The 27,080-nt window shown below is 45.0% G+C and overlaps 1 protein-coding gene across 4 annotated transcripts in view; it reads right to left on the bottom strand.

Annotated features, from left to right (window-relative positions):
• Positions 1–27,080, bottom strand: part of TLN2 (talin 2) — a 598,939-nt gene that overhangs the window by 251,548 nt on the left and 320,311 nt on the right. For all 4 annotated transcript variants that reach the window (XM_086959469.1, XM_086959467.1, XM_086959468.1 and 1 more), the window contains exons 33-36: positions 26,581–26,724; positions 25,352–25,513; positions 10,234–10,374; positions 9,273–9,454 (exon numbers count right to left, since the gene is read on the bottom strand). In XM_086959469.1, the coding sequence (XP_086815595.1) occupies positions 9,273–9,454; positions 10,234–10,374; positions 25,352–25,513; positions 26,581–26,724 (629 nt within the window). The remainder of the gene's footprint in view (positions 1–9,272; positions 9,455–10,233; positions 10,375–25,351; positions 25,514–26,580; positions 26,725–27,080) is intronic.

The raw sequence follows: 27,080 nt of genomic DNA on the forward strand, positions 1-27,080 counted from the left end.
GAGGAGAGGTCTCGAAGGGGAGGGAGTAGCCCCTTCGGACAATTTGCAGCACCCACCTGTCCGAAGTGATCGTGCGCCAGTGAGCGTGGTGATGGCGAACCCTGCCACCCACTGGCGTCACATGGGGCCGAAAGCACGGACTAGGAGGATTTTGGGGTAGATGCTGCGGGGGAAGGTGTGGTCTGACCCCGCCGTTGTCCCCGACCGCCACCACGGCGGTTTCCACGGCCGCCACCGCGTTGGAAGGATTGTTGCGGCGCGTGGCTGGCAGCACGTGTGGGGGCGCCCCTTCCTTGGCCACGAAAGGGACGAAACGAACCCGGTTGCTGACGCTGGGTCGAGAGACCCAAGGACTTGGCCGTGACCCTGGAGTCCTTGAAGCGTTCCAGCGCGTGGTCCGCTTTGTCACCGAACAGGTGACAGCCATCAAACGGCATGTCCATCAGGGTATTCTGGACATCAGCCGAAAAATTGGCGGATCTCAGCCAGGCGTGACGACGAATCGCCACCGTCGTAGACATAGCTCTGCCCAGCGAGTCGGTCGTATCAAGACCACACCGAATTGAATATTTTGCTGCATCTCGGCCCTCAGCCACAGCCTGACCGAGCTTTGCCCGCACCTCCATGGGGCATTCTGGCAGCAGCTCCGCGACCGTATCCCACACAGAGTGGGTGTAGCGGCCCAAGAGGCAGGCGGTGTTGCAAGACCGCAGGCCCAAACTAATGGACGAGAAGACCTTTTTGCCAAACTGGTCATACCTCTTGGATTCCCGGTCGGGCGGGGCCGACGGGAATGCGGACTGGGAGGTCGAGGCCTGGATCACCAGACTCTCAGGAGTGGGGTGGGTAGACAGGTACTTGGGGTCGTCCGGACAAGGACGGTGGCGCCTGGCCACGTTCCGATCAACAGGCGCACCTGAAGCGGGCCTGGACCACGTGCCCAACAGAACGTCAGACAAGGCTTCATTAAACGGCAGCAGAGGCTCCAGTGGGCATGACTGCGGTTTGAAGACCTCGGTGAGGATGTTAGGCCTCACGGCCGCGACGGGGAGCTCAAGGTTTAAGGCCTTGGCAGCCCTCATCAGCACCACAGAATAGGCAGCTCCCTCCACCGACGCCACGGAAGGAGGAGAGATCAAACCAGGGTTAGGGGAGTCGTCCAAACCACTGGCATCCCCCAAGTCACCTGTCTAGTCCGGGTCATACTGGCACTCGCGAGCCAGAGGGTCCTCGGACCCCTCCCAACCTTCACCGTACTCCTCATCCTCTCCGTATTCGGAGTCAATGATGAAGACCGGCTCCTCGGGGTTCATGGGCCCCATCGGCGCCGGGACCGGCGTCGAGCGACGCCCGTCCGGCGCCGCGTCCGGCGTCGGAGAAGGTAAGGGGACGGCGCCGCCCGGAGCCGGCGTCGGAACCCCACCGCCGGCCGGAACCGGCAGCGGAGAACCGGCGCCGCGCGGGGGCGGCGTCGGGGGTAACCCCGATGGCAACGGCGCCGGGGAGGCCGGAAGACCAGCCGGCGCCGATCCCGAAGGCCCCTGCGGCGCCGGGGTCGGAGCCGTCGGCGGCGCCGGGGCCGGAGCGCCCGACGGCGCCGAGGCAGGGACACCCGAACCGCCAGGGCCCCCAGACGGTAGCACTGGGCCCGAAGGCGCCGTAGGCCCCGTCGGAGAAGCGAGCGCCCTCATGGCCATGAGGAACGCCTCGATCTCCTCAGGCGTCGCACCATGCCCAGGGACCGGAGGGTATGAGGCAGGCCGCGCCGGCGACTCTCGCGGAGCCGCGGGGTTGGGGTCACCCGAGCCCCCGGCCGCATCGCGCGAGCGTCGGGGGGAGTCGGGGGTACGATGACGACGCCCCGACTTCTTGTGCTTCTTACCTGACGAGGATGACGAGTGGTGTCGACTTCCGGAGCGCCCGGCGCGGCTCCGCGATCGCTCCCTCGAACGCTCTCTCGACCTCCGGCCGGACCGGGACCGCTCCCGGTCCCGACGTGGGGCCGACACCCGGAGCTCCAGCAGCTTGCGGGACCGCTCCCGCCTAGCCTTGTTGGTAAGGGCCCGGCAGTCGACGCAGGAGTCCACGTCGTGGTCGGGGCCCAGACACCGGAGACAGAGGCGGTGATGGTCTGTGACCGACATCGTGCGCTCACAGTCATCGCAATTCTTAAATCCAGGCATCCTATCAGGCACAATAGAGAAAAAAGACAATCGAAAAACTTGGTCAAAGACCGGAGTACTGCTCTTCAGATCTGCGTCCACTGGCGCGGAAAAAAGAAGAACTGACGTCAGCGCGCGGAGGCGGCGTCTATGTACTCCAGCGACGTCATCACGGCGCACGACGCCGACGACGGACGCGGAGCCGCAGGGGACGCCTGCAGACGACGCCTACCGACGCGCAGGGGTACTGCTACGCAAAAGTTTCCGGATCCAGACTGACGCCTGGGGATATTCTAAGGTAAGGAATCTAACACTAACGTGTTTCTTTCAGATTTGGAAATTTAGAATAGAACTCAAATTATTATTCGTTTTGTGAAATGCTTGTGAATGACTTTAAAAGGCCAAGAAGTGGCAGCATTCCAACCTGTGCGGGGAGACTGTCGCAGTAGAGTGAGATTGAGGAAGAGCACAGGCGCGATTTAAAGGTTTCACAGTCTGAGTTACTAGAGACAGAGAAGTCAAAGTCATTAGTGATATCAGCAACAATTGACACGATTGTAAGAGCCACAGTGACACATTTAACCGAAAAATGAACTAAACCACATCCCAAATGTAGCAACAGCTCACCAGTTTGAGCAGATGGCAGGGCACTATCTCAATGGACGCATTTCACAGATCTGTTTGTAGACCTTAACCTCTATCCCTCTGTGGGTTACTAAAGTTAGGCAATATAACACCTTTTACTTGGGGCACAATCAAGTCACAGGCTTTACTAGAAACAAGTTCATTACACAAACTTTTAGGATAACCAAGCTATGAGAAATTAGCTTCTCCACTCTGGTGGCAAACCTGTGGCAGGGTTTATTTCCACATCAATCCACTCTTTTAATCACCATGTCAATTACAGAAAGGCACTAAAATCCTATATTTGCTGCCAAGAGCACCTCTGCCCCTATCACTTCCTATTATTTCAGCAATACCAAGAGCCCTCTGGTAACGTCGCCACCAAATATCATGTGCTCTGCTCACAGTAAACGTCTACTATGGAGTTGCCAGCCTGAATCCATTGAAGCTGCTTTTTGAAGCAGCAGCGCTTGTTTACTCTTGTGAATAGCACCCTCTGCCACTCTGGGCAGAGATGAAATATTCCAAGAAAGGGCCTGGTGGTAAACGCTCTCTCCTGCCATTACACCCAAATCTTATCAATGAATGTGGGACTAAGAGAATCCTCTGTCACTCCCGGCTGGGAGACTAAGAAATTAAATATTCCTATAATGTGCAAGGTAGTTAACAGTCTTACTTGCCACTCACCCAAATCTTCCTGAAGAATGTGAAGCCTACCAGAGAATACTGCAAGTCTTCTGATACTCAAACAAGGAAGTCACCTGCCAGCAATCCAGATTACCAAAAAAAGGAACTGAGGCTATATTGTGCATATAAATGTCAAGAAAGGGAGCCACACAATAGTATGAACAACCACAACTTTTAAATTATTACATTTCTGTCTTTCATCTACAGTGTATGATGCATGAAGTTAGCATGAACTCTAATGGAGAGGGTACTAGACAATAGATTGCCACATTTACAACCTGGACTACACTATGCATCAGTCTTTTGGGAAATCTGTCAATCTGAAATGCCAAAAGAACATAGCCTGGCATGAGTATATGATGTATAGCACTGCTCGCACACCAGCAGGTTTTGAATTTTCTGAAGTACTTTGGTTGCTAAACCAAATTGGAACTGTGCAAATATTTTCATGCAGTTGCAAGGGAGATAAACATTTCCGAATTCTAGTAACCCAGGAGCAAGCATGCTGGACTGAGAGCGATAAAAGAGTGAACAATGCATTAGTCCGTATAATTGAAAATTTCCGACCTTGAGCTTTGAGAGGGTTACAGCGTTTGGCCGAAAAATGCGTTATCTATGAGTAATTTGTTTATCTTTTTCGATTGAAAACTGTCAAGATCATCTGTCAAGAAGATTTTCATTTTAATCCCGGAATAGAAAGGAAGCATTAGGGAAATTCTCAGTTTTTATTCGGTTTCCTTACCTCTATCCCATGGATAAATGAGGGTGAAGATTTGCTTTCTTTGTTTTTAAAAGTTGGATGAAGCCATACGTATGCCAAACTGGACATTCAAAAGATGCAATCCAGCATGCTGTGTGGACTTTCACTTCTGCTGGTTGGGGGTTGGCGGGGTGGGGGGCTGAGGGGGTTGGGGCCGTGTTCTGGTTATTACCCCTAAAGCAGAATATTGAATATAACAGACTAATCTAAGTTGTCGCTGAATGCTTGGATGTTTGATTTATTATCTTCTAGAAGGCAAAGGACAGTTTTCCCCCTCTAGAGGATCCAGCGATGAGTGTAGCAGAGGCACTCATTCTGCGAAATGTCAGCAATTTCTGGCCCATAGCTGTCAGCACAAGTACTAATACAACATTTATATGTTAATAAACTCTTCCAGCTGCAGCTACTAGAAATTAATAATATTGTGGCATAATGTGCAAAAAAGCGCGGCGTATCATGAAGACTTATATTTGTTTTTATTGGGTGTAAGGGCTGCTAACAGACTGTAAAACTTGTGTCTAAAATAACCAAATATTTGTGCCCCTTTTTATATTGCACCAAATGCTAAAGTTATACTTTGCATAAAAACACATAGGATACGTGTTCTCAGAGAAACAGAGCTTCGGGGGAGTATTACCCAGGCACCATTCACAGCCAAGTAGTCAATGCCGAAATCAGTTTCCCTACGGGGCAACTGGGATTGGTGGTCATTTAAATGTCGTACTCTCTGTTTCTGTTCATCAAATTTGTATTTGTAGTCATGTGAAGGATCTTCATAAAAAGGATAATCTTCCTTTTCATATTGGAAAACGTCGTCCTTATATACTTCAACACACAGGTTAAGGTTCCTTTCTGCCATGCCACTTTAAGATCAATAAGATGGAAACCATTTCTTCTGATATGTGGTCTGATGCATATGTGCTGTGTATATTCCTCCCTTTCATGCTCAGTTTCTCTATAGGGTTATGTATTTACTTTCCCTGAAAATGTTATTTCCATTTCCAAAGCTTCTGTTCTTTTTCTTTATTTTTCTCTGATTTCATGGATCACTTTTTGATTAGCAATCGGTTTACTATGTCTGATGGGATTAAATCTTGATACAGATGAAAATATAGAGACCAACATCAACTGTGGATGTGACACTGGAAATGCTGACAGATGCAGTAAAAAAGAGACTCCAGGAGTTGTGTGGACAATCAAATGATGCTTGGACTGAGGGTGTTTTGCATTCTACATGCCATAGAGAGAATTTATTTTAATGCAATAGAAGAAACTGATGTGGAAACTAACTAAACCAAGGAACTATGGTAGCACTAAAAAAACCTTGAGCAAAGAATGTATAAACATTGGCCTTGGACAGCACATATAGTAGGAAAGCACAAATGATAGAAGATATTCTTGTGGTGGAATTCCAAAAATAAACGAGAGGTACAGAACCGGACTTTAATAATGGATACCTAATCTCTAGGTGCAGAGAAGGAGTTAAAACACCTTCTACTGACCACATAAAATAGCCAATTAGTAAAGCATTAAAAATTGAAATTTAGCTTTAATTTTACCAAGGATTCGAAGTCTGATGTGGAAGATATTCAAATAAGTAAGCAACTCTATTAGAGATTCTTAACAGTAGAAATGGATTTTATCACCCATGCAAAAATATAATCAATTTTAGTCCATTTTATGGCAACTAGAATATCTAATTCAAGCGGATATGCCTAGACACCACCACAAGCAATTTCTGGTATGATTGCAAAATACTTCTTGTGCCTTCACTGGGCATCCAGAGTAACATTACCACCCCACGGCATCACCTGAGAGTGATGTCACTTCTCCCACTCAAAGTAGGGTTGAGTAGAAAACAATCTGCAGCATCTGTCATTTTCTTTGGCAATCGGGGTACTTTAGGGACTGGGTTGCAACAGTCACACGTATTGCAATATATGTGGGTACCCGAGTGATAGTAATTTCAGGATGTAAGTCATCAGAAAAGGCCGAGTAGCTTTACCAAGCATCTACTGTAATGGCAATTTGGATGAGATTAACACTCCTAGCTCTAGCTAATAAAATTACTGGCTTGTTTTTTTGTGGTAAAAGGGATACATTTATGAAAATCAAACCATTGCATATCATTATATATGGCTTATCTGCTGTTAAACCTTTGTGTATAATAAACACAAGCTGCAACTAACAGGGAACTCCTGAACGGTTTTGAATGCTTGTCCAGCTTATGAGTAAATCTGGGAAATTCTGCATTTCTTCATAAAATACATGAGAAACGAGAATGCGTTAGCCTGGCCAATCAGAGTTATACACTGGGAAATATCCACATCCCAATATTTGAGGATTTCGATATATGACAGTGATGAACATATGATACCCAAGACTTAACGTAAAACTATGAAGACTCTAAGCAGATAAATCATGTTACTGCAACTACCTTATTTTTCCCATTAGACCAGGTGTTAGGCCTCTCAGGTTAGGGACTTGTCATAATATAAAGTGACATCAGGAGGAGAGTTGCCCTCATCAAAGTGCAACTGCTCATCGTGGAGAGGGATCTGAGAACACCCGATTATGAGCTATAGATTTGAATTGAGAAGGCGCAGCTAAACAGCTGGACGAGAATGGACGCAAGAAACCTATACCATAAGACTTTGACAACAGCAGACTTCTACAGGTAGGACACATACACAAGGAAGACAAAATAAATCCCCCAAAAAACTTCCAACAAGCATACAGCATCCCTAACAGGTCTGGAGGGCATTAGCACAAAATAGGTAATGATCGAAGGGAAAGTTTTCACAGACTGACAATAGGGGGAGCATATTTAAGCACACTGCATTTATAACTATGAATGTGAGTTTATACTTGATTTTAAGTTGTTTGCACATGCCTATTCAACCCATAAGGGCCTAAGTAAAACTTAACAGGTAGCTGCCCGAAGTGAAAAGCTGTAAAAGGTGATATTTACCACATGGTGTGAGACTACCCGAGATGTAGGGTACTCAGAGTAAGTGATGGAGATGGCGCTGATGCTCACTAGTAAGAATGACATGCATGGAGAATACATATTTATTAGACCTAATGCCCAGACACAAAAATAAACGAGCAAAGAATAAATTCACCAATGCAGCATTTTTGTTTATGGAAAAAATAGCTTTATCCTGGAAATCAACTGGGACCGCAATACGAAATTTAGGCTGACTGAAGTGGGCAAAAGTTGAGAACCATGTGATCTCAAACCACCTGCAGAGTCTTAAGAATACCAATGCTGCCACAACTGGGGAGTCATTTTAGTTAGATTAGCAATATCATTCCTCTAGAAGAGTTACTAGAACATGACACTGAGACTGTGAAATATCCACCGTGCACACCAAAAACCTACGGCCTAAGATGATAATAGCACACCCTCCTGATGATAATCATCAACTACACATAACTCGGGGACCTCGGTCAATAACCGACATTGGAACAAACCTTGACATAGCTGTGATCCAACACAAAACAAATGTTATTCACATCAACTGGCATTTAGGGGCCAAGATTACTCATATAAATTCAAAACTGAAACAGAATCCTAAATGATTATGGGATGTTTGTTAGACCCACCTGATATGTTGTTGATTGTTTGCCACCTTATGGCAAGTGAACTAATCTCATTCTAGACAAGGTGTAAAGAAAGAAGGCTGCTCGTAGAAATCCAAATATATATTGTTTACAGGGAAAACAAATTAAGCTTTGTAGCCCACTGCCGAGTGTTAAAGGCCCTGTACCAGAGTTATAGGCCTGAGCTGCTGGTGAGGATCTAATATGAGACAGAGGGCCTTCAACAGTGGGTATATCCTGGTGCATAAGAACTATAAGGCTATAGTACATTACACCCACTAATGGTATAATGTTCTAAATTAAAAAGGGAGAAACATGAACACAACAATGAAATGTTAGAGCTCTAAGCTTATACCAGCCATTATAAGCAGAGAGCTACACCATTTTCTTCAACGGAGCTCTCAACATTCCAATGTTCTAATATAGCCTTAGAGCCTGACGTAGCGGGCTCTACCAGCCATTAAAGGCCTGCTCCATCGTCAAAGACCCGAGCAGAAGCGTAGGGTTTTTAACAAGGGTGTGGGCCTTTAACCGCTGGGAAAGCCTACTACGGAGGGCTCTAAGGCTATTAGGACATTCCGCCACTAGAGGGCAGACTTTTCTAACAAATAAAACTAAGGCCTAACTGAGCCCTAGGGGTTTGAAATCCCATTGAAACGTTGAAATGTTGGAGCTTGGGCTTATACCAGCCACTCTAAGCCCAGAGCTACTCTATTGTCTTCAATGAATGAATGAATGAATGAATGTTGGATTTATAGAGTGCGTGGTTACCCTGGAGCGTCCCAGCGCTGTACCACTGAGGAACCCGTCCTGGCTTTCCCTATGAGATGGTCCCTTTAATGGGCATCCCCAAGGTGCAGACAGGCATCCCCGGCAGTGATGGGGCAGGAGTGGAGATTAAGCAAGCTATTGCCCAGAGTTGCAGCGTGGGACCCCATGGTTAGAGTGGCACCGAGGCGAGATTTATCGAGCCCGCTGACATTGGTCCTGCACCCGCGTCGGGAATTGAACCCTGGTCCCGGGCCGACCTCTGCCTCCGGGTCTGCCGCCTCTAACCGTTGAGCCAACTTTCCTATGTTCAAATAAAGGATGACCCTTAGTAAAGGGTGATGCTTAACTGACTAATTTGTACATAGCATGCCACTTATGAGCTTGAATTGACTTTTTGATCAGTCCCTTTGTTTAGGGAAAGGAAAAAAGGTAAACTCATGTTTGTTCTGTAATAAGTAATGGCAAAACCTGTGTAAATGCTTGTTTTCCTTATGTATGAAATTTCAATAAATATTGAAAACGAAAATGCTAAAAATAAAATTAATGCACATGAGGGTACGAATTTCACACATCTCACACCGACATACAAATCGACACTACTATTTTACATAATCTAAAAACGTTTGACACTTCAATAAAAAGTCCCCGCACAAGGCACTTACCGAATAGAAGTTATAAGACTCTTTATGGAATCGGAAACAACACGGGAGTGTCCGGCTAGGACAGACCAGGTAGGTGGATCCTTTGGGTTGATGGCCAAGGAGCGAGCAGTTTTGATGAGGGAGGAGGAACCCTCCAGCATTGTCCTAGCAGAAACCAAAATAGGCTCCTGGGCTCGAGCTCCCTGAAAAAGAAGGAACTCTTCACATTTTTTATAAACTGAAACACAAATATATATCAATATAATTTTGTATCTAGCACAAACCTTTCTTTGTGCATCAATCGTGAGAAAATAGTTAGGAAGATATAAAAGAGATTGTGTGTACTTGTCCCCCTCCAAAAGCCTTTCCTAATTTCTTAGCACATTTCTTCCCTTACATACCACTTCTATGCAAATCAGTAACACCTTGCTATTGCAGACAGGGATAACCTACTGTAATCTCGCTAAGAAGTTAAAAAATGAATAGAGGATTCTCACAAAAGAGTTGAAGAAGGAATAACTGATTATCTGCAGGACCAAAAACGGCTCCAACTTTTTCTCGTCACATGCTAGTGATACCTAAAACCCAGATACCAAACCTCATCAACCCCTTGGGCCAGACAAAAACATAATTGAATTAAAGCACATTTCTTTGCTTCCTTACTGTAAGAGAGAAGCTACTGACTAACCTGATATTGCAATAAGACATGCTTTCTGTAATACAAAGCCTGAGTGTAATTGAAAAACAAAACCTTTGTTTCTGAAAAAGACTTCTCATAGGTGATGTGGGTACTATAGAATACCCCTATTCAGACTGTTTTGCATAAGCCAAGTATATATTATATTCACAAAATATAGTCCTGAACTTCATCCCAGCAGGGTAATTCCTGATGAAAATATTTTCACTCAATTCATTGAGAAAAGCTTGCTATGTGTATCTAACAAATACAAACCCCGGGTGCATGGAGAAATCTCTTCCTTACCTCATTGCTGATCTGAGCTGGAATGCTGACAAACTCTGGGTTGGAAGCAAAGGCAGTCAGGTTCTCGACCGCCTCAATCAAAGGCTCAGTTGCAGTCCGACACTTTGACCGATTTTCTTCTGAGAAATCTCCATCAAGGGTCTAAAAGGACAAGATGAGTTAAAGAAAAGAAAAGAAAAGCTTTATGGAATTGCCAGGTACATTATCTAGCTCTAAAGAACTGCTAGTTTTCGCTGAGGCAAAGATAAGAAACAGGCATGACAAACATGATAAGACTTTTTGACTACACTAACCTACTTCTAATGCATGTCTCCATACAAGGAAATCACTATATACAAGTACAACCTGGTTGGATCCCCAGTGAAATAATACGTGACAAAGGAATTAAACTTTCTGCAGCTCCTCTTGCACGGAGATGGCTGAGCTAACACAAAACAATGCTCTGGTGGGCAATGTCAAGAGGGCAATTAAGCTTCTGGGCTTAAGTATAGTTCTGTGTAGTTTTTGGTTATGGTTTACTGTAGCTGGGATTTGTGTTAACATGTTTATCATGTATGTTCTAGTTTCTACAGCTGCAGGACTGGCTAATGATGCGGTGACCTCAAGATCCAACTCTAATACTCTACCTAAAGTTAATTAAGCAGACCTGCATTCAGAGGGGTGGCTTGTTGGTGTTCTGGGTACATGGTGGAGTGCTGTCTTGGTTGTTCCCATGGGCATCCGTCAAAGGTATGCCTGGGCATAAATGCTATCTAGATGAGTGGAGAAGAGACTAGATGCAATCATGCAAAGTACTGAGATACAACAGTTTCCTAGCAGAGCGCCAAATAAACACAGGGTTGCAGTGTTAACGTTACAAAAAGGGCAGGAGCCCACAAGACCTGAGAGAGGTTAGCATTATAGTAGTCCTGGCAAAAACAAGCGGAATCACATGTGCTTGCTTAAGAGAGAAAGACATGGTACTGGCATGAATTGTGGCAAATAAGTTGGATGTTGTGGAGGAAAATACAAAACACCCAAACCAGTAATGTTGTATGACAAAATAATCCACCTGATTAAGGAGGATATATGATGGAATTGCAAGTGACAGGTAGCATCCACCAATCATTTGCCATTTTGCCACTAACAGCCTTTGACTGCTTTAACTGAAAATGCATTTGTGAGGTCCTGGAAATGTGACATTACTTAGGAAGTACCATACTCCTAAACAAGCAATCCACAACCTGTGAGTTGGTGAATGTCAACATTGCCCCTTTGTTCCTCTAGAGAGTACACCTAGACATGAGTCCACAGTCTTATGTGAGATGGCACTAGATGAATAAGAATAACGCCAGCCTCGCTACACAGACATGTTTGTCTCTATCAGGAATATTGGAAAAACCACTGTAGGGATCAGTTCCTATGATCCTGGCTACGTGGGGGGAGCTTGCCAGGCCCTTCACCCTGAGAAATAACTAGCATAAGTCAATTTTTATGTCGGGTGTAGGGTGTGTAGAAGATTACTAACTTAGTGTGGAAAATTCCACATTTAAATAACTGTTACTGATGGGCAATAGAAACTAGGATTGCTTTATGGAATAAAACCAAAATGGTCTACTTACAACTTCTATTGAGCAGCGCAAACTGTTAAAATACAGATTACTCCTGAGATCTGTATATGTGCTCCAGCATACACCATTCAAGGTTTCGAAGACATACTTTAAAAGACTCGAAGGGCAGGAGGTAGAGGGAATAAGAAGATTTTCTTGGAGTAACAAACCATATAAAACAGTTATTACCAAGAGGTACAGGACTGCATAGGATGGAAAGCGTGCTACCTCTCAGGTCATAGCAGCTTAGGGGGCTCCCAACTGGTAGTAAATAAACATTGACTGCACATGTCTACAACCAAAAATTCTCTTGGTCTTAAAAACCTAATGATGAACAGCTCAAGTATGTCAGCAAGAGAACAAGTCACCTCAATGATGGGAAGGTACCGATATCAGAAAAAAGGAGGATAAATGGGGATTACACATGTTATAATGATTCCAAAAATGGAACCTCATTATGATAACAGTACTCAGAGGTAATCTAGCAGATGCTGGTCTGAAATCCTGTTAGGAACCTAGACAGGAATTCTAACTAATGAGTTAAAAAATATCTGCAAATAAGGTATGCACTAGAGGCAATTAAAGTGAAAAGTACAGTTTCTTACCTGTCGGTGTAGTTTTGCAGTTTGAAGACTTTCTGGATTCACTATGCTGTGAATTATTCCGCCATCTAGTGGTTGGGTCTGGAATGGTCGTATTTCTTAAGTTTTTTTTTTCCGAGGCCCAGGTGGGCGTCGACATACCACCTTTTATTGTCTCTAAATCGACAAGCCCCCACCTTTGATCGCCATCTTCAGATTCTTTTTTTTTTCTCTCGTCCTTTAAAAGTCTTCCTCCTGTCTCATCTTTCTGGCGGAGGAGGGTGGTATCGCTAGTGAATCCAGAAAGCCTTAAAGCTTCAAACCGACACCGACAGGTAATAAACTATAAGTTTTGCAGAGTGAATCTTTCTGAATTCATTATGCTGTGCATAGACTTTGTAGCGGTTTGCTAGGTTGGTGGTGGATGGATGGAAGAGTAGCGTTGGTTACTGAATATGTGTTGTAAGACCTTCTGTCCTACTTGTGCTTCTTAGTTCATCTGAATGTCCACGCATTCGTGCTTTGTGAATGTGTGCACTGAAGAGCATGTTGCTACTTGGCAAATGTCTTGAATAGGCGTATTTGCTAGAAACACAATTGTTGCTCCTTTCTTCCTTGTAGAGTGAACATGTGTTGCTCCTTGTAATTCTTGCCTTGTCGGTGTGTGGCAGAATTGTTTAGTTTGTGCAATCCATCGTGCAATGGTATTTTTGGTAACTGGTTATCCCAGAAAACTGTTGGCAAAAGACACAAAGAATTGCTTTGTTTTCCTGCATTCTTTAGTTTTTTCTACATAGTGCATTACTGCCCTCCTGGCGTCCTGTGTGTGCAACACCTTTTCTGTGCTGGGGGCTGGTTTTTGGAAAAAACTTTGTATTTGTATTGTCTGGTTTATGTGGAGCCTTCACACTACCTTTGGCATGAAATGTGAGTGAATTCTCATTACGATCCTGTCATTGTGTATTTGTAGGTAGGGCTCTTGCAGTGTTAGGGCTTGTAATTTTCTTACTCTTCGTAGTGATGTGATAGCAACTAGGAAGGCTGTCTATAGCGTAAGCATATGCAATGTTGCTATATGAATAGGCTCTAATGATGTCTTCATCAATTGAGTCAGCACTACATTGAGGTTCCATTCTGGGACCGACATTCTGTTTTTGCGGTGCGATCTTTTGCCCCTTCTAGAAACCTCTTTACTACTTGGGAAGTATAGAAACTTTTCCCTGTCTCTCCTCTTGCGTAAACCACTATTGCCGCTAAGTGCACTCTTAGTGATGTGTAGCTTAGTTTATTTTTCAGTAGGTGTGTCAAGTACTTCAGTATTGTTGATTCCTTGGTAATCCTTCTCTGTAGTTTCTCCTTAATGCACCATTCAGTGAATCTTTTCCACTTTGCTACTTAGCACTTCCTTGTGGTAGGCCTCCTTGCCTCTCTTAGCACCGCAATTATGCTCACTGGTAGATTGAGGTGTGCAAACTCTAAGTCTGCAGGAGCCATGCTGCTAGGCTGAGGCGCTCTGGGTGTAGCACCCTTCCATTTTTCATTGTTAACAGGTCCTTTCTTGTGGGGAAACTGTGTGCAGGTGCTTGTGCTATCTCCATTATCTGTGAGAACCAGGTTTGTCTAGCCCATTGAGATGCTAGGAGTATAACGGTCATGTTGCTGATTCTGCATTTGTTTAGTACCCTGTGTAGCAGTGGTATCGGTGGAAAAGCGTAGGCAAATGTCCCTGACCAGCTTATCCATACCGCACTCCATAGGGACCGTTTGCACGGTTGTCTGGATGTGAAGTTTTGGCATTTTGCATTTTGGTGTGTTGCAAATAGGTACATTTGCAGAGTTCCCCATTTGTCGAATATCATCTGGATTTCTTGTTGACTGATTTCCCATTCGTGGGATGCTGACGTCTGTCAGATGAGCCGGTCTGCTTTCACATTGACCTTTCCTGGTAGATGTATTGCTAGCAAGTCTATTTGCCTTGGAATTGCCCATCTCCATCTCTCCTGTGCTAGCACTGATAGTGTCACCGATTGTGTTCCTCCTTAATTGCTGATGTAGAACGTGGTGGTTGGATTGTCTGTTTGGATTTGTACCCTGTGTCCATACAGTGGTTTCTAAAAGGCTTTTAAGGGGAGGAACACTGTCTTCAGCTCTAGGAAGTTGATGTGTTTTATCCCATCCTGTTGTGACCACACATTCCCTTACCTTGAGGGTGTTTGTGTGTGCTCCCCAGCCAAGCTGGGAGGCATCTGTTGTGATGGTCACAGTAGGAGTCTGTTGTATGAATGGTTTCCCTTGTGTTACGTTCTTCTTGTTCCACCACGCTATTTTTTGATGTACTGCTTGCGTGACAACCACTAGATCTTCCCAACTCCCTGTTGCCTGTGACCATTGTTGTTGGATCCATTCTTGGAATAGTCTCAAGTGGAGGCGGATATTTGGAACCAGATATATGCATGACGCCATCATTCCCATCAGTCTGCCAACTGTCCTCACTATCAGTGCTTGCCCTTTGTGGTACAGATGTGTCTCCTTCAATGTTGTCAATGTTTTTTTTGTGCTCTGAAACACCTTGCTCTATATGGTGTTGATCTCCGCCCCTAAGAATATCTTCACCTGTTCTGGTTCTATTGATGATTTTCCCCAGTGGATTGAAAACCCTAGTAGGACTAGTGTTTGTAGGACCTCTTGCATGTGTCGCTTGCATTGGTTGTATGAGCTTGCTTTTACCAGCCAGTCATCGGGGTATGGGTATAAATGGATTCCTTGCCTCCTTAAGTGTGCTGCTACTGCTGCAAGGCATTTTGTGAAAACCCTTGGTGCGGATTCAAGTCTGAATGCCAGCACTGTGAACTGGTAGTGAGTCTTGATTATCATAAATCTTGGTAGATGTTTGTGTTTGTTATTGATGGGGATGTGTAAGAAAGCGTCTTTTAAGTCGATATTTGCTATGTAATACCCTTTCTGTATCTGGGGTATTACTTCTTGAAGAGATGTCATTTTGAATATGAGTTTTTAATGATCTTGTTTAAGAACCTTGAATTGGTCGTAAGGTTTCGTCTACCTTTTCTATGAGAAAGTAGGTGGATTAGACACCCTTGTTCCATTCCTTGTATGGTACTATTTCTATGGCCTTTTTGTTTGGAAGTCCCTGTGCTTCTTGTAGAAAATGAGAACGCTCCTTTGCGGAGTGTACTGTATTGTATGAGGTTTAGTATCCATTTGTCTGATGTGATCTTCCTCCACTCCTGGAAGAAGTGTTTTATCCTGCCTCCTACTGGTGTTATATGCTGGAGGAACTGTTTGTTTGGAATTCGGTTTTTTTCTGGTCTTATCCTTTGCTGCACCCCTAGAGATGTTGAATGGGTGTGTATTGGTCTTACAGCTAAGTCACTTGGATGTGGGTTGTTGACCCCTCTCTGTCCATTTCCTCTTCCTCGTGTGCGCCCCCGATAAAGGATTGTCCTCGGGGCTGGTATTACCAGTTTTGCTGCTGCTGACGGCCTTGGTTACCTCCTCGATAACCGTGTTAGAAGGTTTGGTGTGGTGCCACAGGTTGGAGGCTCCCCCTACCTGCAGGTCTTTTTGAAGGTGTCCCTATTCTCATTTCTCTAAACTGAAGTGCCCCCATGGACCTAGCTGTCGCATTGTCCTTCTTGAGATGATTGAGCTTTTCGTCAACTGGGAGTACCGAAAAGCTGTTCCCCGCTGAAGGGTGTGTTTAGGATGTTGTTTTGCACTTCTGCATTGAAGCCTGAAATTCTTAGCCAGGCATGCCTTCTCTCCATTAATCCAAGCATCATCTACCTTCTGCGGGTCTCCTCTGCATCCAGGGCCGACTTCAGACATGTATTAGGCATGTTCTTTCCTTTCTCTACTAGGTAGCTCGCCCTTCTTTGGTATTGCTCTGGCAGATGTTTTAGGAGTTCGCCCACTTCCTCCCAGTGCTGGTATGCGTGCCTGTTGATGAGCGCATTAGAATTCGTGATGCGCCATTTGATCGCCACACTCCTTTTCAGTTTCCTCCCCAGTAGGTCCATTCTCCTGCTCTCCTTGTCTGGAGGTGGTCCTGTATTTATGGGTATATTGTCCTTTTCCTAGCCGTGGATGTTATGATTGAATCCACAGGTTCTGATCCCCTAATATACATAGGGTCCTTAGATGAGTGCTTGTATTTCTTTTCAGTCCTTGGAGTTACTGCTTTACACATAGCAGGTTCCTTAAAGGCCTCCTTCCCCAGGTCCAGCACACTTGGGAGCATGGGTAGGAACTGGCTTCTTGTCTGGGATGGTAATACTGTCTCCAACGGGAAGCAAGATTGAGGTTTCTTCTCATCTAGCTGCACTCCATACATGTCTGCAGCCTTCTTTATGACCTGGTTGTAGATTTGTATGTAGTCCAGAGGCGAAGGCCTTGAAGAATAGAATTCCACTCCCTCTTCCGGGGATTCGGCGCCGAGATCCTACCACTGCAAGTCTTGTGCCTCCGAGGATGTCGAGCCTTGGTAAGATTGTCCGTCTTCCTCACCTTCGGCATCGCCATAATACAGATCTTCCTCCTCCTGTTCCTCAACTGGTTCTGGTGTCGTCGGTCGTTGAAGGTCCTAGACGCACCTCTGGACTTCGGGCGTGGGCTTTGGTGGGATAGTGAACTGCCTCATCTTCTCATCGAACTCCCTCTTGCGTTGCAAGATGCTTGCCATTTCGGCCTCAATCCTTTTCTTCTTTTCCATCTCGGACGCGTGGTCGGCGTAGAGAGTTTCGGCCTTTCTCTTTGAAGTTGTGGACGTCGAAGTTGTTGCCGCTTTAAACCCTTAATTTTTCGACATCAAAGAGTTCCCTTTTGTGACCGCTCTTCAACGTCTATGCCTTATCTTCGGTTTTCGACATCTGGGAGTCCTTGTCAAAGGAACCGACGGCTGTTTGTCCTTGGATGCAGTTGCGGTCGTCGAGTGTTTCAATAGCAATGTTCCTTTGGAGACTTGGACTCACTCTGTCGAGTATCAGCCTGGGGTTCGACGACTCTTACCTCCTTTGGCGTTTTCTTTTCAACCTCGACAACTGTGGCGTCCTTTGGCGATGTTGTCCTCTTCTCTGCTGGAGAGGCCCAAATCTAGGAGCGATGGAGGTGTCCCCTCTCCCTGCATGCTGCAGTTTGCACTTCTTTGCCTCTCTCTTAGTTTGAGGGTCTTTGGTGTCAAATACTGCGCAGGCGTTGCAGTCCTCGCTTCTATGGTTGAGCTGCAGGCAGAGATTGCAAACTGGAAGTTGGTCCTTATGTGCGTACTTATGGTACCAATATGCGCAGAATTTGACGGGTGTTTTGTCCATCGCCGCGCCCAGGGAGCCCCCTGTGTGCGCATTCTCCGTAGAACATCAAAGTTCTTGATGTTTTCCTCCTCTTTCGTCGTCCTCGTTACCTTACTCATAGTCCAGTATGTTGTATGGTGATTTTCGTCATTTTCCGTGGATTTTTCTCTCCAAAGTTCTGGAGCTCCTTCACTGATGATCCAGTCTGACCGGTGGAAAAAAGAATCTGAAGATGGCGACCAAAGGTGGGAGCGCATCAAGGTCACAAAGAGGCACCAAATGGTGGTATGTTGACGCCCACCTGGACCACGAAAAAAAAAACCAAAACACTGAAGAAATACGACGATTTCGGACCCAACCTCTAGATGGCAGAATAATGCACAGCATAGTGAATCGAGAAAGATTCAGGCTACAAAACTCATAAGCGTTCAATTTAGATTCACCACTTGAGGCACAGTTCAAGAGAGACTACAAAACCATCAACAAATGTTTTAATGTACTTCTGTATTCCACTAGTGACAACCTTGGAAATCTGAAAAAGAAGTGATCAAAAGGTAAAGTGAGCCTAGGAGATGAAGGGTGGAAGGAATCAAAAATTTACCAAATAGAAGTGTCTGTTAAGACCACCCTACATGCATTGAAAACGTGTCCTGTTTACAATGGGGTGCATAAACCCCCAAATTTCCCTTTTATAAAGAAGTGAAATGGATCTGATAAAAGCTGTTTCAATAGTCTAGCTATAAACCGTATCCTGAAGGAAGAGGAGTGGGTACTGGTGGAAGTTATGACTTTATCAACATGAGGCAGAAAATGGCATGCTGTAAATTTGGACAGAGGCCGAATATCTAAACCTTATGTGGAAACTTCTAGGTGTAAGGCTTAGTTACCGAAGAAAACTAAAGCCATAAAACCTTCGGTAACACACTTTCAGGTGGATACTTTGCAGATCCCTCACCTTAGAATACTCCCCAGGCATTCAGATAGCCTTTGCAAAAAATGAGTCTGCCTGTCACTAACGAATGTCATGCGGCTTTGCGTTGAATGCACACCACTCCAGCTGTGAGAGAGTGGAGGAGCATTTATGTGCCACCTCTGTGCGTCATCATCAGTGGTGAGGAATCTGCAGTAGCAATCAAAATATTTGGTTAAAAAGGAGGACTACTGCATACTGACATGGAGGCTAATACATAATAGCAGCGAATTCCCCAAAGAAGAACCAGACAATGTGTAGTGTAAGAAGGTGGTACTGTCACAACTGAGCCCTCATCCTTCCCAGGAAAGCATCAAACGTCCTGAAATCCTCAGCTGTCCAGTTACAAACACCACTCACTGGACTTAGGGAAAGAGTATAGTAATGGATTCAGTCAGGATATTCACTTGGTACATTGCAGAAGGCACAAAGTCCACAGGCATGCAGCTGCTCTTTCAGAAAACAATCCTAAAAAGCTTCTTGTCAACCAACATTGCATCAATGTCTGACAGCTGGATGACCTACTTCTAAAACATGGCCCGTCGCCACACTTCCGAAAAATGTCCCTGCCTCCACACAATTCTTGTGTCACTCCATCAGCAGTTATCTTGAAAATATGGATCATCCTGAGTAGCATTTCTATGTGCTCGGGAAGCTGTAAAAAAGTCTGCTCATGACCCCTTCCTCTTTTGATAGGATCAGTTTCCCTGTAAGCTGCCCTCCATATGTGAGAGGGCTTGATCCAGCCAATGAGAAAGGGGTGCAATACCTGCGGTTAACTTCATTTTAATGCTTGCTGCAACTAAAGCCAAGGAATGGCCGTTACAGCAAATCCTTGCCTTCACAGCTGGACACTGCTGCCAATGCTCAGCACAAGTGTAGGGGTGAGGCAGCCCTCTGTTTCTTTGCTTTCTGAGGTACAGTTAATGACCTTTGTCCTCGGACACCTCTAGGACGTCTAGATTACTGCGACTATATCTGGGTCACTGTTGCTACCATAGCTGAAAACGGAGATTGGGCAGGTGCCTCGTCATGGCATGCGGTCCAGGGACCAGATGTTATTTACCACTGTCCACTCTTATAGATAAGTGGGCACGCACACACACAAAAAGAGGACTCTCAGGTGAATACCTTAGAATTATGTTTACCTAAAACCCGTTGCCTGTGTCCTGTGTAAAAAATGCATTAACAATTCAGTTTAGAAATTAATGACCAAAAGTTGAAAACCAAGTTTAATTAAAAAGTCAGCACAATATTGGAAGAATTAAGCAACAATAAAAATAGTTCTTCTACCCAAATCATCCACTAGGTTGCAGTGGTGATCGTAGACTGTTCTTTATACTCTCCTTTGATATGGGCATTATGTAGAAGTACAAACTAGAAGCAGTGTTCAGAAAGTTCAGGGTGCTCCCCTCACATCAAGGCTATCCTGGAAAAAATAATTTGAGGGAGTGTGCAACAACCACATACGTCTCCTCGTTTTTGCCCAGCAATCAAAAGCCAGTAAGGGATTTTCCAGTACAACAGAACTCATGTCGCTGTACAGATCGAAACTTGAACATATTCATGACTGGAGTTTAAGCATGAAGTTCTCCATGGTCAGCGCTTCGCTGAGGGTTTGGGACCTTGGCATGTTCCCAGCAGAGAGATCCTTGAAGCAGGCAGCGTGCCTAGCAGTAATAGATACTGATTCCATGACAGGCAACATAAAGTCTCTTCAAGATGAACTTTCAGAGCTCCATTCCAACAATCTTCAAAAACTCCATTTCCCTGGGATCTACATCAATATCACCCTTAGCCTTGGAGCTCGGAAGCTGAGATCGGCCCTGGACCAGGGTTCAATTCCCCGCCTCGGCGGGTCTTGGGCTAAAAATTCCACGGACTCGATAATTCTCGCTCCGGTGCCTCCTCGACTCACGGGTTCACACTCTGCGACTCTGGGCAATAGCTTGCTTAATCTCCACAACGGCCCCTCGCGGCGGGATGCCTGAGTTTTACCTTGTGGATACCCTGCCGGGGTTATCTCACAGGGGAATACCAGGACGGGTTCCCTAAGCAAGCGCCGGGAAACCCACTGTGGGTAGCTGTGCGCTATATAAGCTCAAATACATTTACATTTACATGCACAAGAAGACTGATTGACACCAAATAGCTCTGCTCCACAACGTGAAGGTGTCCCCATGGGAGGGAGACTTCAAACCTGGTGTAAAGCTCTGATCACTTCCAGTCTGGACAGAGGCAATGCTTTGCAGTCAGTCAATCCTAACACCCTCTTGACTTCATTAAACAAGGTGCTTCATGCAAAAACAAGCTTGATAGAATTTCGGAAGTACAACAAGTTCACTCTGTTGTCCACCCACATCACATTTAAGACTTACTGTAGTATCTACAAGGCAGCCAAACTCTGGCACACACTATTTATGACCACAAGACTAAAGCATGTCATGGCATTTATCATTCCTGCCAGACTGTAAATAAAGAAACGCAGGAAAGAGGGCCCACAATGCCAGATATTCTCTTGCTATGCCCCAGGCTCCGGAAAACCAACTCTTTCATACCCACAAAGCCCCATCCCTTCTCCACTTCAGCAAAAGCTAAAATCAATTTCCTTGAAAACATCATTTCAAAAGGTACCTACCCAGATAACAGACCACTCCTTCTATCGCCACCCCCAAACTCAGTATCTCTGCTACTCTCCTGCTACCAGGATCCTCCCTGCAAGTGTCTTCCTACCAACATACCATTCCCACTCTAAATACCTACACCTTATTATGTACCCCTCATCCATTCCCTCTTTCATCTGTACTATAAATAGCAAAATCTACATTACACTCACTCAGCTGATTTTTTAAAATCTTGGGTTGCACACTATAAAACCCATTCATACAGAGAGGCATTCTCTTCTTTAGTTCCAGGCAAAATCAAGACAGTAGCCCCTCATCGACAACTGTGTTTGCTAATGCCTTTGGACCACTGGCATCTATGCTCCCCAGCACCTCCCTGATAAAGGAATGAACTCCTGGTCCGAGACCTTCTGGTATTGATTTGCACAGACGATAATCTACTGTATGTTGAAGACCCGGCTACCAAAATGCCTCCTGTCATTAGTGGGATCATGTTCTTTGATGGGCTATAAGGTCTTTCAATGAATCAGAAAAAGCCAATTTTCTCAATAAGGACCTAAACAAGCATTTACGATGCAACAGTCTCGCCTGTGTAAAAGTTATAGCTATTGGCATTGTAAATGACAATTTTTTTATTTATGTGTTGGTTTTGAAAACAAATAAATTAAAGGCATTGTCATTTACAATGCCAATATCTTAATCTCTCGCAAATGCGAGACCTATTGCATTTGCACCCACACACACACACACCCAGCCCCACACACACACACAAACATAGTCACACACACACACACACACACACACACAGAGCCACACACACACCCACACAGTGTACTCGGGGTAGGTTGGCGTGTGGCTCATCAATGGGTTGCATTGGTAGGCCTGAGGATAGTCTGAAGTGCTACCAGCTGTACACGTCAGCTTCTAGGCACTTCAACTACTGCAGAACATGTCGTGACCGCCCTATTACCGAGGCGCTTGGCCAACTCACGGAGCCGACTTCTGTAATTACAGCCACATCGTGCACTCAGTGAAAGTAGGGGCGTCACCCATTGATGGGGTGTGGTGGGAGGCCTGGGCACGTGGGGATTCTCTGCCCTGCAAGAGGCACAATCAGGAAGCGACTGGGAACAGCTGCTCCCTCTGAAAGACATCACTGGGTCCCAGCGCTTCATCAAACGTCTCCCGCTCTCGATGACAAAGAGGGAGCGGCGCAGACAAGAGAGGCAGAAGACGCTTTAATTGCGTCTGCCTCCTCGCTGCTGGCTAATTCCTGCAGCCGCGCGCACAAGCATTTACAGAATGAAATTAGAGGTGCAGCGCCGGCGAAATCATGGCTGTGACATCGGCCATCAAGGCGCTGACAGCTGTTAGAAGCACAGATATACGTCTACGAGGCGCTGGGTGCGAAGAAAGCGGAACAAAGTGTGTGCTGCCTGCAATTCCACTCCTGTGACTTCGAGGGAGTATTGACATCTTTATAACACAAATGTTTAGTTAGTGCTAGAATAATAGGTGTTATTGTTACTAAACATTATCAAGTTGTGGAGGATGAAAGGCCGAGTTTGGGGAATGCGCAGCCTTTTCTCTCTAACCCCGTCCTTTTGAGACTGGGCGCCCCGACTTTTCTGGGGCAAAAGGTTCCTTATCTTCTTTATGGGGCCATCTGGAGCCATAAAGAAGATAAGAAACCTTTTACTTCAGCAGTAAGTCAAGGAACCCAATCTGAAAAGGACGGGGCTTAAAGAGAAAGAAGAACGCCACTAGGACCTCTTCTCCAATGGATGGCCACTGTTTAGGAGGCCAGCCAATGGAGAAGAGGGGCGGGGCTTAACCCTTGCTAGTGAAGTTCACTCTGAGACATAAAATCTTGGGAGCTCGACTGCGCATGTGTGCAGTACGCCATGCGAGACCTAAAAACAAATGTGAGTCAGAATAACCTTTACAATGGCATCCATAAAACGGTGTACTTAGATTTACCAGTAGCCAGGGCAAGACGACAATAAAGTAGCATGGGCCAAGATGGCTGAGCAAGTAGAGTGATGAATCAGCATACTGCTATCACTGGGAGGCAGAGTGTCTTTAATGAAAACAACAGTGCTCCCTCAGATCCTACCTGTCATCCTTAATACCCCCATCCACTAGCTCAGTTGGCAACTTTTATAATCAAATTTGCTTCGGCATGTAAACAACACTGCATCAAGTGGGATACGCTGACTCGAAGTTGCAAACAAGGCAGATTTTCAGCACATGAGTTTGAGCAATACTTTCTGTGTGCACAGGAAGACTTGCTTAATGTTAGCTCCATCCACTATGCTTACTCCAGCATTTGGATTCATATATTGTGCACTCTCGCTGCTTGGCCGTGTGTTCATGTTAACCTGGGGTCTGACCTTGAATACTTTTAAATTTGGAGGCGTGTACTTCCTGGGCCTGAAGGAGACTGAACAAGAAAGCAGGCATTAAGGTGCCAACAAGGAAGTAGGCACTAAACTTCTTTAGTCCTACAGTGTCTAACTACTGGATATAACACCTTGCTCCAACTCATGCTGGCAAACCAGGTTAAAATGCAACAAATAAAACTGGGGTTAAGTTTGATGGGCAACATTTTCCCCAAATGCAGGTTTTTATCCTTATAGTTTATTAAGGAAAGCCCATATCTTTTATTGCTAAATATATTTTTGTCCACTGCTGCCTCTGCACTGCATGTTAAGCCCATGTATCCATAATTTCCGCAGGAATCCTCTCAGTTCTCACTCCTTCATGGTTGATAACAAGCACTGTCATAAACACCTCGTCACCAGACTTTACACCTCTATGCAGGATAAAAACCAGCCCAGGTTAGCACTCTGTCAAGGGTAAGTGGAATGTAGTTTACGAACCCCCAATTAGAGGCGTACTATTTTGCTCAAACTGGAGAGCTTTCTCTCAACAATAGGCAGCGGTTTATCAACTATAAATGTATCCACAGATACTATTATGCTCACAATGTGCTAGCTGAAAGAGGTCTAAGGGAGAGAACATAGGATGCTGGCGATGCTGTGCTCTAGAAGTGTGGTTCTTTTATTTTGACTGGCAATGCTCACTTGTGGTAAATTTTTATGACAGGGATGGCACTATGGCCATACCCAAAGACAGCTGTGTTGGGGAATATGTGAGATAGCTTTGACACTGCGCAAGTATACTGCTACCACATAACTTCTACAGAAGAAATGTGTGGCAATGCGTTGGTGAAGAAGGATTAGCAAAAAAGATCCAAAACTGGCTGAAAGACTAGATTGCTTCAGATTACGTTGTGCGTTGGTGAAGAAGGATTAGCAAAAAAAGATCCAAAACTGGCTGAAAGACTAGATTGCTTCAGATTACGTTGATTACCACTTCTGTTTCCTTTCTCCTAAAGGCAGGAAGACCAAAGAGCATTTGGGTTCCTTTATGAACATGCACAGTGAATTAAGATGCAGCCTGTCTGCACAGGATATCAATGTGTAGCCAATGCAGCAAATGCACTGTACTCAATTCCTTGTTGAGGACTGAGATTAAAAGCACAGGGCAGATGGTATCGAATATATTGACCTTATTAGTGAGTATGGGAGTCTCTGTTATTGACTCAAATAAATTATCTGCACTCTGTTCTTCAGGCTTAACCACCATCCAGATGTACCAAAAAGCTGTTAGGTGCTGATATGAGGAAATGTGTAAATTCCTGCATGATAATATGTCTTTACTACATAAAATGAATACAAATACATTAAAAACAGGTTTTTAGGTGGGAAACAACTTTAAAAAGCAGAAGTGACTACCCAGGGGCTCATATTGAGCTCAGCAGGACATATGATGAAGAAGTCTTTAAAGTTCCTTTAGCATCTGTTAACAGCTGGAGATAGTCAACATAAAACTGGTAAAAAGGGTACTAAAATGTAAAACATCTGGGAAACACTCATGAATGTGACTTGACATCTGTCCACCGACAACATGCCGCAGTTTCTACAGATGAATTATTACCTTGATGGTTTTCACCATGCCGCAGTTTCTACAGATGAATTATTACCTTGATGGTTTTCACTAGATTGGCGGTGCTGTTTGCAACTTCCTTGGCAGACTGCACAAAGTGCCTCTTGGCTACCGGGTTGGCTGTCTTTGAGGATGCTATTCTGCAGGCGTTACACAGGGCGGAGGTGTGCTTGGCAACTATTGTAGCTGCTGACAAAACCTACAAAATAAGTCAATTAATGTAATCAATGAGACTTGTGAGTGCTATGGGAAGACCACCAATTGGGTTTCGGGAAATAAAGAGGATAAAATATTAGTCACAAAGAGGGAGCAGTGAAGGAAGAAGCAGGATTTGCACACAGTATGAGAGCAGAGGAAAGCAGCAAGAGTGGAGCTTGCAGGAAATAAACATGAGGATGAAGGCATACAACATGTATGAGAAACGGAACACCAGAGAATGGGGAAAGGCAGCAAAATGCATGGGAGGTGAAGCAAAGTGCCTTGCAGGATGGGAAGAATCAGTGTTGAAAAACATGGACAGTGTAGCGTAGAAAAAGTTGGAGAAAACGAAGGATAGAGACAGCAGAGCGTGGAGGGGAGACAAAGCGATTTGGACTAGGGGTAATGACACTTGAATGAGTGGAAAATCATACTCAAAGCTGTAGCAATGAGGCTAAGAGACGTGTGGCTTTGAGTTGGGCACAGTGAGGCTTAAAGGAAGGGACATTTAAAGAAATGGACAATAAGATCTGGAAAATGTTTACGTTGGGGGCTAGAAGTTCTGAGCTCTGAAATTTCCCAGGTTCATGCCTGAGAAACGCATCCACCCGGATTTCGCCTTTACATTCCTGGAAATGTAGTCCTAATTTTATACTGGTATCAATAAGACTACAAATTCCAAAATGCAAAGGAAAAGGTCTGAACTACATGAACTATTCTCTTTTGGAACTGTAACACTTGAGAGCTCTGTGGGTAAGGAAAGATCTGAAGCAAGGCAGTGATATTTGGTGGGGGAAACAGTGAAACTTCGAAGAATCATGGGTTGGTTGTACCCACGAGAGTCAAAAGGGGTTAGAGGAATAGGAACATACAGTTTGGGACTCTGGGTACAACATACTCGTTTGGTCAAAAGAGTAAATGAATATAAGAAAGGGTACAGCAGCACTAAGATTAAACATTGGAGAAAAAGCAAAGACAGAAAACTACGAGCAGGCAGCACTCTAAAAAGACATGACACTCAGTGGAAAGTAATACACACCATCTTCCGATGTCATCTTCAAACATTACCTGTGATGGGCTACTTGCTGGGTCCACCAGATTCTGACAAGCCATCTGAATAGCTTGGTTTGCTCGGGCAAACTGGATGGGGTCCACCAACCCTTGGTGACCAGCCTGGCTGTTAGGGTCAGAGATGCCAACAAGGTATGCAGCCTGAAAAAAAACAAATGGATAGTGAAATACCATATCCACGTAAGCAAATGTACAAGCTATTCATGTGGTGGTTAGCTAAGACCGCTGTGGCGGAGAACCGTCAAACTATGCGATCAGAGCGTAGAGTGGTTTGCACAAACATAGTATACACTGGACTGGCAGCACAGCCAGTGGCTCAGAATACTCTGGTTACACTTCAAGAACTTCGGATAACAGGCCAAAGAAGAAACCAGGCAGATCCTAAGAAACTACCTCGCAACTGATACTGGATTGGAATTTCACCATTACACTGACCTGCATTAACAACAGAAACCAAATGAAACCACTAGTAAGTAGCACAATACCCTAAAACAACA

This window comes from Lissotriton vulgaris, chromosome 2_2 (genome assembly GCF_964263255.1).
Source record: "Lissotriton vulgaris chromosome 2_2, aLisVul1.2, whole genome shotgun sequence".
Classification (NCBI taxonomy): Eukaryota; Metazoa; Chordata; class Amphibia; order Caudata; family Salamandridae; genus Lissotriton; species Lissotriton vulgaris.